This window comes from Marmota flaviventris, chromosome 5 (genome assembly GCF_047511675.1).
Source record: "Marmota flaviventris isolate mMarFla1 chromosome 5, mMarFla1.hap1, whole genome shotgun sequence".
Lineage (NCBI taxonomy): Eukaryota > Metazoa > Chordata > Mammalia > Rodentia > Sciuridae > Marmota > Marmota flaviventris.
Window position 1 is genome coordinate 13694446 of NC_092502.1, and position 20282 is coordinate 13714727.

The 20282-nt window shown below is 45.7% G+C and overlaps 1 protein-coding gene across 6 annotated transcripts in view; it reads right to left on the reverse strand.

Annotated features, from left to right (window-relative positions):
- Window positions 1-20282, reverse strand: part of Tenm2 (teneurin transmembrane protein 2) — an 892009-nt gene that overhangs the window by 122989 nt on the left and 748738 nt on the right. For all 6 annotated transcript variants that reach the window (XM_071612002.1, XM_071612001.1, XM_027938624.2 and 3 more), the window contains 2 exons: window positions 17946-18047; window positions 1779-1973 (listed from right to left, as the gene is read on the reverse strand). In XM_071612002.1, coding sequence (XP_071468103.1) covers window positions 1779-1973; window positions 17946-18047 — 297 coding nt within the window. The remainder of the gene's footprint in view (window positions 1-1778; window positions 1974-17945; window positions 18048-20282) is intronic.

Here is a 20282-nt window from a genome sequence, read left to right on the forward strand (position 1 = left end):
TTTCACCTTTCAAGCAGGGTTATTAAATCAGTATTTTCTCCACCCAGGCTCCCAATTTGGTTTTATGATACAAACACGGGGAGGTTACCCTTTGTAATAGCGGAGGAAATAAATAGAGAAATCGAGAGAGGAAAGTCCTGGGAGTCAGGCTCTGGGGCCCTGGTAAGGACCTGGCTGCTAATGTGTGGAGAAATCTTAGGAGAACCGTGCCCTGGGAGCTCTTGGCAGCCACAGTTCTCAAAATTGTGAAATGGGGGCTTTCACAAGTGTGGGCCTATCTAAAGATCAGGCACAGTCCCTACTGTGTGGTGAGGCTGCCATGGTGGTGTATGTTGTATAGCATGCAGGCAAGCCATACACTAATGGATGGAAGAGTGGACCCACTGGCCTAACGAACCACAGAATCCTGCAAGCCCTCATTATAAGCTCATCCTATAGAAGCTCAAAGAATCAGGGAAGATTGGAACCAACAGGATTTTTTTGGGCGGACGTCCTGGGTGGTCATCTCAAGCCACCTCATGTGGAACAGGGGTGGCTCTGGATTGTCTTTTGGTTTGATGGGTGAGTTGACACTGTGTTTGCAAAACACAGTGAAGGCAAAAGAGGGCTGTTTGAATGCACAGTGCCACTTCCCTAGGGGATGGACTTAGCAGAAGGATATCAGCTGGGAGACAACTGACCCAATTCAAAGGCTGGGGAGACGATAAGGCGGGGAGAGAACCTAAGTTTTTACCTTCCTACCCAGTGTGGTTGATTCTTTATTTGGGAGAAGCAATAGGTAGGCAATTAGAGACCATGTTCGAGAAGGGCAAATACAGAGAAGGGTGTAGGCAGCTGAGCTTCCTGCCTCATTGGCGCCAAGACTTGGTCTCATCACCTTGGCACTGGAAGAACTCTCCCGAAAGACCCAACCAGAGTCATTAGGACTAGTTAGAGCTGATTTCTAAATTCTAACCCGTTCCCATGCTCTCTCCCCATTTCCCCCTCTTCTGATCTCCAAGCCTGATCTTGGATCAGCTTCAGTTTATGACATCCCTGATTTCTCCCCAGGAGGGCTGGAGGCCTTTAAACGTATGCGATCGTGGGCTATTAGGAATCCATCAGATCCCAGCCCTCTTGCCGCACAGCCTCTCCCCTCTATCTCTGTGTGATTGTGGGTAAGTGGAGTAATCTGCCCCACATGGTGTCTCTGAATGACCTGGATACCGGTAGCCTTTCGAACCAGCCTGCTTTCTACCTGATATTAATTTTTGTTGAAATATTTACCCAGAAGAATACGGACTTTAGATTACCAAGAACAAATGACAATGGCAAACCCCAAAAATCAGCTTTGAGGAAGGCGGGGGTGGGGGGGACGCAGGAATTCTCTGGATAGCTTTAGTAATTCCCAATTCAGGAGACTTCAAATAAAATAAAAGAGGGAAGAAGATAGGAGGAGGTAAAGGAAGAAAAAGCAAAAAGAAGAAGGAAGAGGAGGAGGAGGAGGAGGAGGAGGAGGAGGAGGAGGAGGAGGACAGGAAACTAGAAGACAAAGGGCAATTTAAGAGAAAAACGAAGGAGCTACTGCCTGTAGAGGAGGGTAAAACAAGATTTTCCTTCTAGAACCATCTCCATAAGCCTTTTCAGTTCTACAGCTAAAGAAGTTGCTCAAAGCTTTTAAGTTTTTTTTTTTTCTTTTAAAATGCTAAGGCTTCTTTTGCAAAATAGGGAGCTTGGGCTCCTTGGCCAAGGGTCAGGCTGTGTGTCACCCCACCGCTGCCCTGGGCCCCCCCACTCACCTTCCTCGCAGTGCTCCCCTTTGTAGCCTGCGGAGCACACGCAGTTGCCCTCAATGCAGGAGCCGTGGCCCCCACAGGTGGGGTCAATGCACTGGTTCATAGGCACGTCACACTCGGCGCCTTTCCAGCCGCTATAGCACTGGCACGTTCCTTTCGAATACTGTCCGTTCCCACTGCACAGGACGGGGCAGGCGGCTGTGGAAACCAAAGACAGGACACCAGGTCAGAGGGGCCGCCATCCGCAGGGCTGTATCAAGTCTAAGGAGGGAGAGCTTGTCTGGCACTGTGTCTTGCTTACAACTTTGTGAGCCAGGGACTGTGGCCAAGGAGGTACAGGGCCACCTTCAGATAAATAACACTGACCACGATGCTAGATACTATTGACTCCAGCAGCTGCCACCACTGAGTGCACACGGCAGGTGCGAATCTTGACTTGGGTGTCAGAGTCACTGTTTGAGTGGAGGCTGTATTCAGGATCTCCGTTTGCAGAGGAGGCTCAGCCTAATGAAGTCACTCACCCCTCGCATAGAGCTCAAATGGAAACCAGTTTGGCCTCCTCCAAAGCTGTGCCCTTACCAAAGCTACCCTGACTTCCTCTTGTTATTGTTGTTGGCCTGGGGATCAGAATCCATTCTGCTAATTATTTCACCCTCAGATCCATCAACTCCTTTGTGACAAGCTGAAGTGATGGGACACAATGGAGTCAGGAGATCTCTCTGTGCCTCAGTTTCTTACTTATACCTTGAAGAAATCACTGTGCCTACTTTAAAGAGCAGCAGGTGCACTGAGGTATAAAGATAAAATACACCTGGACTATTCAAAAGGGATGGGAGAGGGCAGGAAGACAGGAGATGTCAAGCAGTTCACCTCCATGTCTGTCAATGGGAAAGACTGAAATATCGGCGGGGACTGTCTAGGATGAGATGACTGACACTTCTCAGCAGTTTGGCCTCAATTGTGCAAATCCCCCCTTTCACCTTTGGAATTGATCAGGATGGGACTTCAGTGGTCTCAGTTTGTAAAGAATCTACATTTCCAAACTGCCTTCTTATTTGCGGATAAAATGGGAACACTTCTCTGGCAACAGCACCAGCCTCAGAAAGAGACCTTTAGGAATCATGTTTTAGGACTCCTGTGATTTTAAGCACAGGCTCCTAGAACTCTATAGTCGTGTACACACACACACACACACACACACACAACCAGGCCATCTCTGGGACAGGAGGACACCGCAGGTCCAGCCAACTCACATCTGTGTCAACTGACCCATGGCCTTGTACATCCCTTTTGTGTAGTTATATTATTGTTAACTTTCTTCCCTGAGTCTAACGTCACCAGATCTTGTAAGCTGCTTCAGGACAGCAGCTAAGTTACCCCTGGTGCCTTCCTATCAGCCATGTGTTCATCACTGTGGGCTTGATTGGGTTAATATCTCTCCTAGGTTCTCGGTGTGCAAGGGACGCCCCAGGATTTATAAGCAAGCACTACATAGTAGTTTATGGAAGATAGGGCTTTACAGATTCTGGAGAGGGCCTCATGCCACCTTTTCCTGGAAAAGTGCATGTTTTACCTTAACTGCAAACTGAGCTGGAAGTAAAAACATCTCAACAGTTGGCTTATAATTGAGGAGATAGTTCCCTCCCAAATGCTTCATAATGGGACAGCTGTGAAAAACACCAGGGGCACTATTTCCAGGAGAATTCTCACCCTTATGAATCTATCAGAGGAGAAGAATGAGCTTATAAATGGAAGCATCAGAGGGGCTTGCATTCACCTGGACCATAACTGCGAGGAGCATGTTTCTAATTCAGGATGCTGAAGCAGAGGGTTCTGCACAGTTACTAGAGACACTGACCATCTATGAGAGGATAGAGGAAAGAGCCTTGAACCCAGGGTGCCCAAGATTCAAATTGGGCACTGTGCAAAAAATGAACTAGCATGAAACATTTCTTGAAGTTTTGACGGGGATTTGAAAACAAAGTCAGCTTGTTCCATGTAAGTTCCTCATGGGAATCATGCTAAGCTCAAAGTCTGGGAGGTCTATGTGAGCAACACAAACTCCTGTTCTCCATGCCTGTACCACTGCAGACATCACTAATCGATCATGGCATCTTGCCCTCTTGAGCCTACACAAAGCTTCAAAACCCTCAGTGCCGTGCTCAGGCTGAAACCTGCAAGCAGGCAGAATTGGCATTCAAGAGAAAATCTACTTGTCATTTTTAATCTGGGTAATGCTGACGGTATCTCCTGGTGGGAAGACTAGAATCTGCATTATGTCTTGCCCGTCTCTCCCACACTGAAACAAGGCAGTAAGAAACGTGGCCACAAACGTGAGTGGATCAGCTTCCAAGGGCCATCTGTGACTTGAGGGACACATACTGCAGGAGCTGTCAAGGATGGCAGAGGAAGTCACATCTAATCGCCACCCCTGTCTCCTACTGCACCCTTCTTCACCCCAGTAGGTGGAGGAGGGTAGACAGTAGGAGCAAATAATTATGTATATTAGTTGATAAAATGGGATTATTTACTTTATTCAGGATGAAACTCTTCTTTGGCATAAACTCCAAGTGATAAGGAAAAAAAAAAAAAGAATTGTCTAGAAGGTAAGAATGGGTTTTATTCGAAATCAGATACTTGGGAAACCAGATTTAAAGTGTGACCTACTTAAATTACTCAGGGAAAAAATGGAAAATAGTCAGGTCGGAGAGTTCTCCGTATTTTTAAATGCAGCCTTTTTTCAATATGTTTGCTGCATGCCTGCTGGAATTGTGGTCCGAGATGCACAGCACTGTGATGTTTGCTGGCACTGCATGGGCTGGGCTGACAGCAAAATCAGAAGGCGGGCTTGTAAGAAGATGGGAGCTCCAGCAATTTTTTGCCATGAGGCAAAGTGCACATGAATGCCAGGTGAGTGCCCTCCAGTGGTCGCTGGGCTGTCTGCATGGAAGCACCTAAGCACCTTCCCTCTGGGTAACAGACTCATTCTCAGATATATCTCAACCCAGAGCATCCCTGTACCTAAGGCTGGGACTCTTTCACATTGGAGAGGCTGCATGTAAAGGGGAGCCTCCTGTGTTAGTTGACTCTTCTGATACTTTCACAACCATGCAATCTACCTTATTTTTTATGACAGGTTATCAAAAGATAACTCTGACTCCATACCTTGCCAAGAAGTAAAACAAAGCAGAAGTGAAAAGAGCAAGGATGTTGGTGCTACAAAGATATGGGTCCAATACCCAGTCTGTCGTTTTTCCAGCAGTGGGATTTTAGCAAGATGACTGAATTCCTTACCTACTCAATTTCCCCTGTAATTTTTTTTTCTCTCAGCGTTGATGGGACGATTAAGTGAGATAATATGTGCAATGACTCAAAGCAGGAGCTGGCACCTGCTAGACAATTAACCGATGCTCCTTCATGAAATTCCAAAACAAATCCCGACTTGAGGGGTTAACAAGAAATGCAGTATGTTTCAAGCACACGTGTGCATGCAAACAACACCACTGCCAGAAAAGCACCAGGTAATATTAAAAGAGTTCATCAGTTTCTCCCCCTAGTCCTCTCTGGTGGTGGGTGAGCACCAGTTCGGATTGGCCAGGAACCACATGCAAAGTGTTTTCTGTCGAGCTCGCTCTCTCTCTCTCCTCTCTCTGATTCCTAAGGCTGGCGAGAGTAGAACATTGTGCATTCAAGCTTCTATTTGAAATTAATTAAAATGTTTGTACAAATTGACTATTCCTGTTTTACTAAATCTAGTAAATGGAAGCTTTAAGACTCCCGCAGAAGAAAAATAAATTACCGCTGCCACTAACGACTGACAAGTTAACAGGCGGATGACAAAAAAATGACACAATTTAGATTCACCTAAATGGTGTGAAGCTCATTTTAATGATCAAGCGAGAGCTCCCCCTCCCCAAGTTCTCGGTAAGGGAGGGGACGATTTTTCAGGGGTGTTTACTCGGCAGGAACGGCGACGCACTACTCAGAGCCGCTGTTTTTGGAGAAACAAATCCTTTCTACGCGGAGCTTGGGGTAGTGAGAACACTTGCAGGAAACGCAGAGGCTGCCGAGGAGGCTCCGCTAGGAAAGCAGGAGAGAAACCTGCAGGGTGACAAACCGCTGTGGGCGGGGCTGGTTGTGAAGAGGGGATCGTTTAGAAGTTATTTGAAAACGGACTCAAAACCCCTGTAGAAAAGAGACCTGAGAACGTTCTAACTGAACCTCACACTCCAGGTAAGTTGTCAAGATGGCAGTAACACCTGGTTGCCTCACATACCAGGAAGTCACCGAACACTGATGAGCAGCAACCCCATAGGGTGTTTGTTACCTGGGCGAGGTGACAGGGAACAGAATGGGAGACCGAAGTCTCCATCCCCCACCCCAAAGCAATCCAGGTGTGTCATGTGGGCCTCAGGGGCCACACAATCAAAACTCAGGGTTCCCAGCACCACAGCTGGATCTCCTTTTTCTTTCAGTGTTGTGGACTTAACTTCAGTGCTGAGCACAACAGTGTTAGGAAAGGTCAGTGTCACTTCTAGCCGGATCTCTGCAATTGACAATTCATTTGGTAGGTAATGAAATTTGTCCTACTGTACCCTGAACTCAAAAATAAATTCCATGCAGAGATCTAAAGAGGAGAGAGAGAGAGAGAAAAAAAAAAAACCTATAAAAGTATTAGGAAAATAGTGAAGACTAATTTTATTTTCTTGGGTGAGAGATGGAAGACATAAATTCCGGAAACTCTGAAGAAGAGTGATCAGATCTGATTACATAGAATTTAAATCTTCTGTTTGACAAAGGATACTCGAAAAGAAAATTAAGTTACAAATAACACTGGGAAGAAATATTTGAAACGTGTTTGACAAAATAAAGTTGGCTATGCAATACAGAAGCAGCTCTTAAAAATCAATAAAAAGGGAACAAAGGAGTGAAAACCTGGGCAAAGGGCATCAGAAGTGATATAGATTGCCAACAAAAGTATGACCAGATATTCAGACTCATTAACAACTAAGTGAGTGCACATAAAAATAGTGAGATGTAATTCTTGGCTTATCCTATTGGGGGAAAAAAAATTAAAAGGCTGCTCACCTCAGTGCTACCATGGCTGAAGGGGAAGCAGGCTCTGTCAAGTACACTGGTAGGGCCAGAAATCCTATGTGAATTTCAGGGAGATAATTTGTCACTTTATGGATAACTGCTTGGTCACCCTGCCTGACCAGGAAGCCTGTGGAACTCGGTGCCTGCTACAGTTTCTCTCCCTACTAAATGGGCAGAACAGCAAAGGATGGTTCAAGTAGGGAGGAGGAGGGGAGAAGTTGGAGGGCAGACTTAAGGAGTGCTTATGAAAGTTCAATGCAAAGATCACTTGTCCTTCTGACTGCCATGGCCACCTCCGACCTGATTCCCCGCCCCGCCCCGCCCCACCTTCCAGCCCAGAATACTCAGACGGTGGCAAGATCCAACAGGACCCTTGTAAAGAGAGGAATCCAGAAGGTCCCTTCTGGCTGACAGGGTCAGAGTCCCCAGCTCAGAGGGCCCAAGTTCAGGTGCACCAACTTCCTCCTCCTCCTCCTCGTTCTGTCAAATGGCACATTAATAAGCAAGGAAGTGATTCAGGGAAGAATTTCCAGAAGGACAAAAAACTCATCAGGTGTGTCAAATCTCTGACATTCAGGAGCCATGTGGGGAAAGAAGCACACGCTGACTTAAGCACGAAAGTATGGATGCTTTAATTAATCCAGGGTGAATTTAATTGCTTTAGTTAAGTGGAAATCGGGTTAAAAATGATGCAGAGCATGCTGGGGTGTGTTAAAAACATGACATATGAGTTGGATGAATCGATAAATTAAAAGTGCACAGATGTTTTAATTAAACCCAGGGAAGTTAACGAAGATCACAAGAGACTTTTAAGCCTATGATTAATTCAATTCATTTAAAATACCTGTAGAGATATGGAGACGCCTCCATTTTGGAGTTATAAAAGTTCGCAGTCGATAAGTGCTTAAGCTGTTCTTAAAAAAGTCTAAGGGGTGTGTGTGTGTGCGTGCATGTGTATGTGTATGTGTGTGTGTGTGTGTGTGTGACTATAGCAGCAATTATATAATGAATATTTAAATTCTTTGGAGTACACAGTAAGCTTTTCTGCAGTGCAAGTCTAGACTGAAGTAACTTTACTGTCTTGGTGTGATTTAAGCATCAAGGCAAATTTGCAAATTAAGGATGTCCCAAGATCCACAGCGTGGAAGTGTCCTGCGGGCTTGTTGGGTTTGTTTTATTTACTGCTGTCTCCCTAATAGGTAGGAAAGTGCCAGGCCAGGGAACAAGCTCATGAGGTAGCCTGTCTTCTTGCTTTTTTTCCCCCTCACTTTGTTTTTGCTAGTTATTATAACACTGGATACTTTAAGGCTCAATTACTTCCTCTTTAAAGTGGAATAAGAATTCTGGAGTTCCTACTCTTTAGGTTTCTAAGGGGAGGAAATGAGATAATGCATGGTAAGAACTCTGTGCAGTGCCGGGTGCATCGAAAGAAATCAATAGATAGGATTTTATTATCATTATTTTCATTAGGATAAAATTGTTTCAACTAGTTACACTGTAAAGAGACAAAGCAGGGCATAAAATACCTCTTTCCTCTCCCACGGTCCCAGCTGGCCTGCTTTCTAAAGTCTGGTTTATTTCCTAATATGGAAGACCTTCCCAACCATTGGATTTCCCCAAATCTGTGTGCACCACATCTACCCATTCCCCAGGGTCGGGCAGTCTGTTTTCTAGGGCTGTTCTGTTGCTTATCTAGTAGTTTGAAAAACACTCTTCTAGTCTCAGAAGCAGTTCACTTTGGAGAGCTGACAGATTCAGCACCAAGAACTGGCTTCTGTCTGGGAACGCAGCAAGCACTGGAGACCTGAGTGGCCATGATTGGGAGGTGGCCGCCAGGTAATGCAACATTGTAGCTTCCAGTCTCCCATGTCTTCCAACAAGCCAGGGGGACAGAGGGTAAAGGTGATGTCACTATTTGGATCACAGTTCTCTTGGTCTGTTTCAGTGGAGTTCAAGGGCAGGGCTATCTAGATTCCAACTTTAGCATGCACGGGAGTCATCTGGGGATCCTGTTAGAATGCAGATTCTGATTCAGAAAGATGGCCAGAGGCCAGAGAGTTCGGAAATTTCACAAGCTCCAGAGGCCCCAGACCTACCAAGTCAGAATTTCTGGGTGGGACCTAGCAATCTGCATGTTAAGAGGATCCCATGACTGCAGAGTGGCTGTCACTCATCCTGTGGTTAAAGTTCTAACACTGTACTTGGGTAGGGACTTCCACTTCACTAAGGTTCAGTTTCCTTAACTGCAAAATAAGAATGATAATTTATGTTGTGAAGATGAAATGGGATCATTTATGTGAACTCCCTGCGAGTGCCCTGCTTGTCGCTCGCTCCTATGTGATAGATAGTAGTGGCTCTGTTTATACTACCTTATAGAATGGGACTTTGCCCAGTGTGGCCATTCAGTCCCTTTCTGCAGAACATGTCCTGGGTGTACCTGCTTCAAGTCTCTCCTCCTGGGTCCTAGCTGTCAAGATATCCCACACATTTCTGCAGGCCAGAGTGGGCTCTAGAACTTTCCTGTGGGCACCAGCTGTGTCCCTGCCTGTCTGCTTGAATGGGGACCATGGGGTGAATTGGGGAGATAGGAGGCAGGTATGAAAGATGGGCCCCAAAGGGGCCAGGATGCCTCCCAGGCAGGACAGATAGACCTGAGCACCTTTCATGGATACAGTGAGTCTACCCGTGACACAGGAAAGGGGCTTCCTTGTTGAGGCAGCTCTGAGGGAGGTGTTCTGGAGAGGAGGGGGACCTGCCTCCATTGGGAAGGGGTTGGGGGGTTGCCGCTGCTCTCCTGTGTGCAGCAGGAGGTGTTGGGGAGTCAGGAGGCTGAGGCTGAGGCTGAACCACCCAAGAGAGGGAGACCACTGGAGCTGTGGGCAGTGCTTACTGTTGGGGGCTTCAAGAGGGGTCACCGCTCTTGACCCAGGGGGAGTCTTCCTGACATGTCATTAGGGTCACCAGCCTCAGGGTCAGGCAGACATGGACTCAAAATCTGACCCTGCTGTGTAACCTTACTTCTGTAACTCTTCATTTCCTATACTGTAAAATAGGAGTAAAGAATGATCCTGAGGTTCGTTGTGGGTGACAACTGATGACATCGACAGAGTGTTTCATAAATGCCCCCTTGCTCCACATACTTTACATGAATTCACTGTAGTCCTCACAGCAAGGCAATGGGTAACATCGTGAATGTCCCCCTTGTACAAACAAGAAAACGAGGCTCAGAGAGGTTAAATAATTTGCTAAAATGAGCACAGTTAACTAGAGGAGAATGGATTAAAATCTAGAAATTCAAACTCTGCAGTTCTCCTTTTCCACTGCCTTGTTATTCTGTAGTAACACACACTCACTGTGGAGTAATCAGCATTTCTTTGCTGTAAATACTTCTTTGTTAATTCCTCCTCTCCTCCTCTCCCTCTCTCATGCCATCCCTTCCAGTCTGTACCTTGAAAGCTGTCATTTATTTTTCCCCCGCATGCTGAATCGGACTCATTGGACTCCTGTTCTCCAGCACTTGCTCGTGTTCTTGTGACATTTTCCCGGCGATGTTTAACTTTGTTATCCTTGTTCCCTAAATTTAAGTCACTAGACATTTAGCAGGCACACACTGTGTACTAGGTCCCCAACCAGGTGCAGGGAAGTACAAGGATGACAGTGAGAAGCCTGTGATCATCAGGGGTGGCTGACGTAACCACCCGGCTTGGACCCGGCACCGCAGGAAGGGGCCCTGGCTGCCAAGATGTTCCCGAGCCCTGAGCGACTGCAGGCCTGTTTCTGGGGTGGCAGGCGTTGCCCTGTGAGCTTGACCTTCATGGACAAGCTGCAGCTTGAAAGGAAAGGCTGGGGTTGACGAGAACATCCCAGCCAAGAAAACAGCGGGAGCGAAGGGGAAGCAGCAGCCCCTCCTCTTCCATGAGGGATGAGTTCTGGGCCTTGGTGGGAGGCAACGGAGCAGGAGCACTGTGGGTCACCGAGGGCCTCTAAGGAATGTATTCTTCATTCTCAGAAAGTGGAGCCTCACCGCCTGCATCCTACCCCCTGAGAGCGTGTCAAAAAGGCCTGTAAATGAGCCGCACACCAGCCCTACAATCCAGAGTGCCCTGGCATGGGGGAGGAAACTGTAAATGTGCATATATAACACCCTCTCCAGACATATGTCTTTAAACCACGGAGGGAGGCCATGGGGGAACCTCTGAAGGCATTTGGGGGAGGCAGTGGGGTGCTCACGGAGCTGGGAGAGCTCTGGAAATGGGGAGGAGCAACACCATCAGGTGGCCACATGCACAGGCAGTGGAGGTGAGGGTGGAGAGGAGCCCTGGGGTAGGAGTTGGCCATCGAGGGCAGGGTGGGAAGGATGTGGGCAATGTACCGAGTGGCTGTGGAGGGACAGGTGTGGAGCACCCGGGTCTGAAGTCATGTGGACTTTATTTCAAAATCTGGCCCTGATAGTTCTATTTAGTAAGCCCTCATTTCCTGTCTTCAAAAATATTTTAGGGGTTCAAACCTAGAAAGCTGGTGCACAGCCATCAAAGTGCCCATCCCCGTGCCACTTATGTCTCCTGAGGCCAGCCTCCTGCTGGTCTAGTATGAGAGTCCAGGTCAGACCACTTGGTTCAAATTCCACTAATATCTCTTTCTAGATGAGTGATTTTGAGCAAGTTACTTAACCTTTCTGTGTCTCTAACTTTCCTCATCTATAAAGAGGACAATCATCTATAAAACAGGGCAACTGGTGATCAAATGGGATAATTACATAGGTGCTCAGTGCAGTGGTTGACATACAGTAAGTATTCAATAAATGTTAGCGATGGTATTAATGATGGTGATGGTGATGATAGTGATGGTGATGATGATGGTGATGGTGGTGATGATGGTGACGGTGATGATGGTGATGGTGATGGTGATGATGGTGGTGATGGTGGTTATGGAGGTGATGATGGTGATGATGGTGATGGTGATGATGGTGGTGATATGGTGATGGTGATGATGGTGGTGATATGGTGATGGTGATGATGGTGGTGATATGGTGATGGTGGTGATGGTAGTGATGGTGGTGATATGGTGATGGTGGTGATGGTGATGATGGTGGTGATGGTGATGATGGTGGTGATGGTGGTGATGGTGGTGATGGTAATAGTGGTGATAGTGATGGTGGTGATGGTGATATTGATAGTGATGGTGATGATGGAGATGGCAATGGTGGTGATGATGACAGAATTTTAGTGCTATAACATGGCCACAAGGCACTGGGCTGTGTGTATATCTGCTATTTAATTAACAGGAGAAAAATGGCAAGATCCCTGCTCCCCTTTTCAAAGGCTCCAGAGAGGCTGGCTAAGACTTGAAACCAGCCCTTGGAGAGAAGACTTCCCGTTCCTGCAGCTGTGGCATTTCTTGGCCCCACTGACAGCTGTCTGGCGGCAGGAGCTGTCATTTCTAATCGCTATTAGCTTCACATTACCTAACAGCTTTGGCTCTGATGTGTTATGTTCCTGCTGCAGGTCGGGGCCTCCAGCTCATTCCAAATGAGCCATTGGAGGAGCCAGTGTTAAAACAGGGGGCCCAGAAACTACGGCTCTCCTCCAAAATGCAAGGGTGCCTTGCAACTCTTGGAAGAGTCAACGAAAGGTGTTCAGATAAAAGTAAGGAAAGGAAAAGGAACAATAATTAAGAAACCTCTAGCCCCCAGCAGATAGCATTAAAATAATGAGAAACCATGCAAAAGAAACAGTAATAAGAAAGAAAATGGTGGGGTAAACAGTAACTTGGATAATAAGCACAACTACTGTTGGATAGGAGAGGCGCCTGATGGAAAATGGTACAAATTACCAGGAAAAATGTCATTTTCCCCTTAAGCTCTGGATCTGAACAGGTTGCTTATTGTGTTGCACAATTAATAAAATTCTATACTGAAAAGCACTATTTGGTCGAGCTCCCTGACTAGAGTCTTTCTCCACAGGGTTTCCTCTACAATTGCCTGGCGATTTCCCTAAATCCACACTGTACTGTGAATTTTTCAGAATCTTCGAAACTTCGTATTTTTCTGATGTCTCCATATCCCCACAGACAGGGTGTGAGCCTCTGGCCCAGGCAACAGGTGCAGCAGGGTGGGAAGGCAGGTCCTGCCATGATTCCCCTAAGTCCTTCCCACGGTGACCTAGGATCATTCACAACTCTTGCCTGTGTGCTCTACCCTGACCCCCAGCGGAGGCACGTGCCCAGGGGTTCTGGTTCTCTCTCTGCTCCCCTCCTGCTTAGTGGAGACCCCTCCTGGGAGTACACATGGTGGTGTGGCCTGCAATGCAACTATCTTCAGGAACTGGTAGTATATATAGTAAACCCTCCACGTTCGTCTGCCTCTTCCAGGGTGATTTCCAAGCCTGTGCTGGAGTGACCCTGAAAGGTCCTTGACAACATTCCCATTTACAACACTTTCACTTCATTGCTTCGTAAACTCCTTTATCTCCTCCTTGTAAAGTCTACAGTGCTCTAAGCCTGCGCCACAGCATTTTTGGACTCACATTGTTATGCCCCACTTGTTTTCAGAGCCCATCCATCAGACGGGAGCCTCGGGAGGGGCAGGCCCTGGCTCTCCTGCTCATCTCTCTCCAGTGTAGCGCTTGTCTCATAGTAGGCACCTAATAAGCATTTATTAAATGCACAAATAAGTTCTGTCCCTTCAGCGGGCTTTGAACAATGAGTTAGAACCAGTATATGCTCTTTCCAGGTGAGGCTCAGTGTCATTTTGACCTAAGCACCTCTCAGGACCTCTCGGCTCAGTGGGAGAGGCAGAATGAGTACCCTGCAAATGCACGTTGACGGCTCCCTCTGCTCGCTGCAAGGATGTCTTCAGATGCCTGATGCAGACTGGCAGGTGTAGAGGAAGACGAGGAGCTGCTGCCTGCACCGAGCACCCGAGGGCACTAGGGCGCATCGAGAGGTCAAGAGAGTAAGTCTGAATTTCTGTCACTTGGACACACACCCGGTTGCTTGGATGTGATGGGAGTCTCGCTTGCTAACTTGGCAAATTCTCCCCCTGGCAGGAGGGCCCGAGTCTGCCGGTGCCTGCAGTAGCAGAGAGGGCAGAACTCAAGGCATCCTGGTACAGCTGTCAGAGAGGCAACAGAGGGACTGTGAATTTGTGATGAGGGAGGACCTTGGGCTCGGGGCCTCTTCAGGGTTTCTAAGTCAGAAAGAAGGGAAGTGATGAGGGGCCAGAGCCAGGAGGTGGCATGCACTGCCGTGGGGAGCAGGAGGCCAGCCGGCTCCTTTCCTCGCTGCATGAGCAACCCCTGCTCTCCGCTCCAGCACTCCCTGTTAACACCCGGAGGTTCTTGGGCTCAAAGTGGCTTTTTACTGGCAACTTGTCGTAGCCACTGACAAACTGCACAGGACCAATGGGATTCAGACTTTCAGCCTCTGTGGCTTATGTTTAAGGTAGGAAAAAAGGCCTGTGTGCACACATATGCATGCAACCACATTTAATGCTTTTTCTTATTCAAATTGGAGGTGCATCATTGATAGGGTGCACTGAGGAGGGCACAGGGCATGGTATCTCATTTAAAATGCATGACCTTGGACTAATCATGAAAAATATCAGACAAACTCAACATGAGAGATGAACTACAAAACACCTGAGCAACACTCTTCCAAAGAGTGAAAGTTGGGCTGGGGGTGTGGCTCAGAGGTAGAGGCCATGTGAATTTGCACAGACTCTGGGATCTATTCCCAGCAACACACATGCACTCACGGGCAGGAACACATGCCGATGAACAAGTACACGCGTGAGCACATATAGTCAAGGTCATGAAAAACAAGCAAAGAAGAGTGAACAACTGGCACAGGTTGGACAGATCGGAGGGACTAAGGGAGACGGAACAAAGTGTGGGATGCTGGCCCAGAGAAGAAAGGGCATTGTTGGAAAAAATTCCCCAAATTAGTTAATAGCATTGCATGGGTGTTAATTTTTCTGGTTTCAAGAACTGAACTATGGAAATTTAAAATGTTGACATTAGGGAGATCTGGGTTAAAACAGTATGGAAACTGTATGTCCTTTCTTGGCAACTTGTGTCCAAGTGTAAGAGGAGTTTTATATTAAAAAAATGGGAAGGTAGGGTATTGGTAGAAGCAAGATTCACTTCATAGTGTAATGAGGATGAATGAGAGTATGTATTAAGAACTCTGCATGGTGCTTGGTACTTATTTAGCAAGTAAGAACTATTTCTTGCTATTTAAAATGATTGGAAGTACAGGCATTATGCCTCAGGAGTAAATCAGGTACAGATCTTTAGATTTACCTGCTTGAAGCCGGGGCAGGTAAAGCCACGTGACTCCTCTGCCATTGCTCACTGCATCCCCAGGTATGGTTAGGGAAATGTTAGTTTATACATTGATAATCATGTAATGAGGTGTCCAGGGCTCGAGTCCTTCTAACAGCCTGGCTGGCCTACATGATAAGTCCACTTTCAGGACTGTGATTGTGACATCAGCGTGTCAGGAGTGGAGGTAGCTGAGATGCACTGTCATTTCCTATTTATGATAATTGATCCTAGTTTTCTCTATTTCAATTTTTGCTGACATTGTTCCTTTTACAGCAAATCTATGTAAACATAATGAGTTGATTTAAAGAAATAAGTTAATAACCGGTGGCCCATGAACTCGGCAACGGTAATAAATGTGGTATGTGAAAGATTGAAGTTTGGGAAAGAAGGGCTCAGAAAAGAAGAAAGCTCATGTTCTCCACAACGAAGCAGCTTAAACTGTGTCCATTTCAAAAATATTTATGGGGAAAGGTTTTTAGGGCAGTGGGGTCGATGCTTGCTCCTCACACTCTCAACCAGCTTCGCCCAGAACAAATGGGGAAACAGGAGAAGGCAGATTTATTTTTTAAGCGCTTCAATTTTGTCTCCTGTATGCATCAACAGTTAAATTAAAATATAAATAAGTTCAAAGCCCAATCTCAGGAACGGCGACTGAGTACTGAGGAGCAACTACTCTCAACAGCCACTCAATATTTGTTTCACAAGGATCAATTATATAGCATGGCTAATGCACATTCGGAGTGTGCGCCCAGCCACAGGGCAGGTGGTGAATGCGAAACACACACCGAGAGCCCTTTTAAGCAGCTAAATGCACGCTCCATTACAGATCCATAATGCAGGATGGACGCTCCTCTGGAAATGGATTTAGAGCGAAGAGTTCTTAAATGGCCGGGGTACTTAGCTCTGAAAGGCCAGTAACTGGCTGTGCAGTCGGAGCACACATGGTTTTTAGGATTAATAATACATCGATGTGTGTCAGTGTTAATATACATTTACAGCTCACAGGCCGTGTTCAGCCCATTTGCAGCCACATATAAAAGCACTGCCCTGTCCTTCCTCTCGTTAATGCCTTCACTCCCAGGAAAATTAGATTACGCAAGAAGAGCCATTCGAACGGTACTGAGGTTTGCCTTCCCTGGAAGCCTTGGCTGGTGGGACTTAGTGGTGTAGAGGGTCGCCCCCTGCTCCCTCAGGCCCCTCAGAGCCTGCGCGCGGTGCCTGTAGGAGCTGGAGGCTTGAGTTTTCACTTTGCTGAAGTGTCCCCAAGCCTGTGGACATAGGCCTGCTTTGCCAAAACCCAGGCAGGAGAACTGATCAGTGGCTCCTTACTCTTATCCTTCTGTATCGGATGAGTTGACCAAATCTTTCTCTGTACTGGGGGATAGAGGAGTTGTTTGTAGGTGGTGCCATTTAGGAATGAGTCTCACACATGGGCCACCAGAACGAGAAGAATGAGAAAGTTCCATTTACTGAATAGTTAGCTTTTATCAAGATGGAAATCTCAAATCTGGGCAAGGTAGAGAATATCTGAAAAATTTCCCAGCAAGTATGGTGAAGGTGGGAGAACACAGTTCACGGGAATATCCCATTAGAATAGCTAAGCAGGAGGATCTTTTAATGAAGCACAGATAAAAGTGATGAAAAGAGTCAAATAGACAAAGAATAATATATATAAATAAGTAAATAATAAAATCCATGCCTTTGACACCTTGCAAGGTGCCTCACTTAGACCTCTGTGTGGATCTTACTGTGTCCTCATGATGAGCTCCTGAATTGACACCCCCCTCTTTCCCAGATGCAAAAACCCAGGTTCAGAAATGTTCAATGACTTGCTCAAGGTCACAGAGATACTCAGCAGAGGAGCTGGGAAGGGGACCCAGGACTGTCTGACTCCCTAGCAAGGGCTCATAACCTGCCTGTCACTGTTTTTTGGGCTGTTTTTCTGAATAGTGGTGGGACAGAAATCAGTGTAGTGGGGGGATACCTGGTATTAAAAAAATTAAATAGAATAAAATAGAAAAGAAACATAAAGGTATCACTTTAAAAATTTTGTTTGAATTTCTTATTTGTGTTTATCTGGACATACTCGTGTTTGTGTGTGGACATGGACTATGTCAAAGAGCAAGGAGAGCCACTGATCTTGCCTCCGACTGAGCCACTTCAAGGTCGAACTGAAGGTCTCTTGCAAGTTAGGTTTGCAGCCCCTCAATTCCCTGCTTTTGAGAGAATCATTTTCTTTCTTATATTATCTTTCCCCCAAGAATCCCAAGGCCCCAGCCATTCTTTGCTATGCAGTCTAGATAAATTAATAATACAATTTAAAACCGATTCCACCAAGATAAATAGCGCTTCCTAGATTAAGAGTGTAGCTGGCCAGAATGAATGAAATTTACTAACCCTGAGATACTTAATCTTCCATTACATAGAAGTTAATGATTATAAGAAAGGAGTGATGGTAATTCACTTCTGCTTTTACAGGAAATCCGACCATCTCATTTTTAGCAAATCTTTCTTCTCAGCACACCTCAGTGCCAAGGAGAACTGCTGTGTTCCTATAGGTACATTGGCCAAGGGTCATATATCAAAGCCTCCTCTTCACCCAAGGGTTCGGCCTTTGAGCACACATGGGCTTTCGTAACATCCCAGCTGGGATGTTGGCTGGGAAGTCTACTTGGGTGCCCCTTCTGACATCTGAGAAGCTTGAGTACATCTTGTTTTCCAACTACAGTGGGGTAACGGTGGCACATACCTTTAGCGCAGTCTGCTCCTAGAAATCCTGGGAAGCAGTGACACAGGCCAGATACACATTCGCCATTCCCGTGGCAGTTTCGCGGACAGTCCTGCACTGAATCTGAAAAAAGAGAGAGACTGAGCAATTAGCTTCTCTCCTACCTGCTGGTGCAGCCCTTTAATAGGCAGTCATCCGCCATTTTTAAAGACCAGCAATAGGAACCCAGAGAGAACAGGGAATGGTGGGACAGGGACTCTGGCTCCGTGCGTGGAAGTCATCGCCATGCCCCATCTGTTTCATCAAAGCAGGTCTGCAGGGCTGGTATCGCTGCGAATTTTGCTTTTGTCAGAAGAGCCCACCAAGAAATCATCCTATCACTGTGAGATGAGGTCTGAAATGTGGTGAATCAGTTTTTAGCTTCTGGAATAGAGGGTGATTTTTCAAGATGAGAGTGGTTATTACTAATGTCAGGTTCCCTGAGTAAAAATATAACCTGCTTTAGGAAGTATAATAAAAAAAAATCAAAATATAGTCATTAGCTGCATGTGACGTTCTGGTCAATAATGGAGTGCACACAAGATGGTACACATCACATAGCTGGGGTGTGTAGTGGGATCCACCTTCTAAGTGTGAGTAAGAGATGTCTGTGCAATGAACAAATCACCTAATGATCCACTTCTCAGAATATATCCCCATTGTTAAACGGTGCAGGGCTCTACCTACGAATGATACCTCAGAAATGATTTTGGGTTTATATGACAGGCATTGGGTTATACACAAATCCTTTTATGCTTAGCTTTTGGGGTTTTATTTTTTATGAGGTTCAGTTGGTTCACATTTTTCTGGAACCTGCAGAAGCATTTTATTTCATGATTTACTTTTCTATGTGTACTTTCAAGCTATACTTTGCCCTTGATCATTTTAGAGTTTTTTTCATGTTGATTTGGGTCTGCATACACATAGACACATTCTTTTAAGATTATGATTATTATTTTCTTTTTTGCCTTCAATTAAAACAAAACCCATTTCAACTTTTAGGTCCCAAATTACTAAGATGATAAAAGAAAAACACAAGCCACTGCTGGGAGCCATTAGCCAAGTAGGTATGACAATTTCCTTGCCAGCGTACCCCATGTTGCTGACATGTTGCAGCGACATTGAATGTAGGTGACCTTGCTCAAGGACCAAGGCAGATTAGGGTGTTCCCGGTTTTAAGATAAATCGTGTTTAGGGCGTTCCCAGTTTAGGTTCCAGGTTTAAGGTTTAAGATTATTCCTCCTGGGAATAGGGCGTATCCTGCTGCCTGAGTTCCCCTTGAGTTCTCACGTGATTCAGACAGTATATTTTGGGAGACAGAAGCCCAGTGGAGGTGGATTTGGGCAGAGAAGGTGGATTTGGGCAGAGAACGTGGACTTCCCCAGAACGTGATTGTAGACGGCTGGTGTGAGTTCGGGAATAAAGAGTTGCTGTTTGAATCTACAAGCTGTGTGGTGGCTCGTGATTGTGTGCCCAGCCAGACTGCGGCATTTGGCGGCCCGTGCGGGGAACTTCTGAAGCTTAGAGGTAAGTGAAATTTCTCACCCTTGAGGAAGAGAGAAAGAATGGGTCACCAATTCAAAAAACAATGTGTTATTGTTTTGATTTATTTTGTTTTTATTTCAAGTTGCCTGTTCCTAGAACTTTCTCAGGCAAACTGGGGAAAATGGTTGACTCAAGGTTTGAAGTTGTTCGCCTCCGAGCAAGATAAATTGTTAGAGGAAGGAGGCACCCCAGTAAGACCAAGAACAATTAGGGCATATGTTGATACAGTACAAAAATGTATCCCATGGCTTTTTAAAGACGAGTTATTAAGTATATCAATGGGACCATCATGGTATCCTATAGAAGGATTTTTCTTCAAGAAAGAGATGGCTAGTTCTGTTTACTACATTTGTCTAAGATTTGGTTTTTACAGACATCTGATTAATTTACAAAGCTAAAGTGTTAAAATATCAACCACTAAATATGAAATCAAGTACTCTTTACTTATTAAGTTCCATAAGGTAATATATTTAAACATTATGTGTGTTTTCATAAATTGGTAAATGGAAAAATGTTTAATATTGCTTTGGTCTGTGTCTTTGCTAAAACAAGGTTACTAAGTGTTAAGATTCTATCATGTGTAATTTATATACAAAGAGTAGAAAAATTTTCAGTTGGGTTTCAATTATAGTATAGTATCATAAAAAACATGAAAGTCTTTCATCTTATTAAAGTGGAGTAATTTGTCTAAATCAGAAATTTTATAAGAGTTGTTTCAGAATGTAAATTTATAAAAAGGGTTAACAGTTAAAAAAGATATAAAAAGATTCAAGA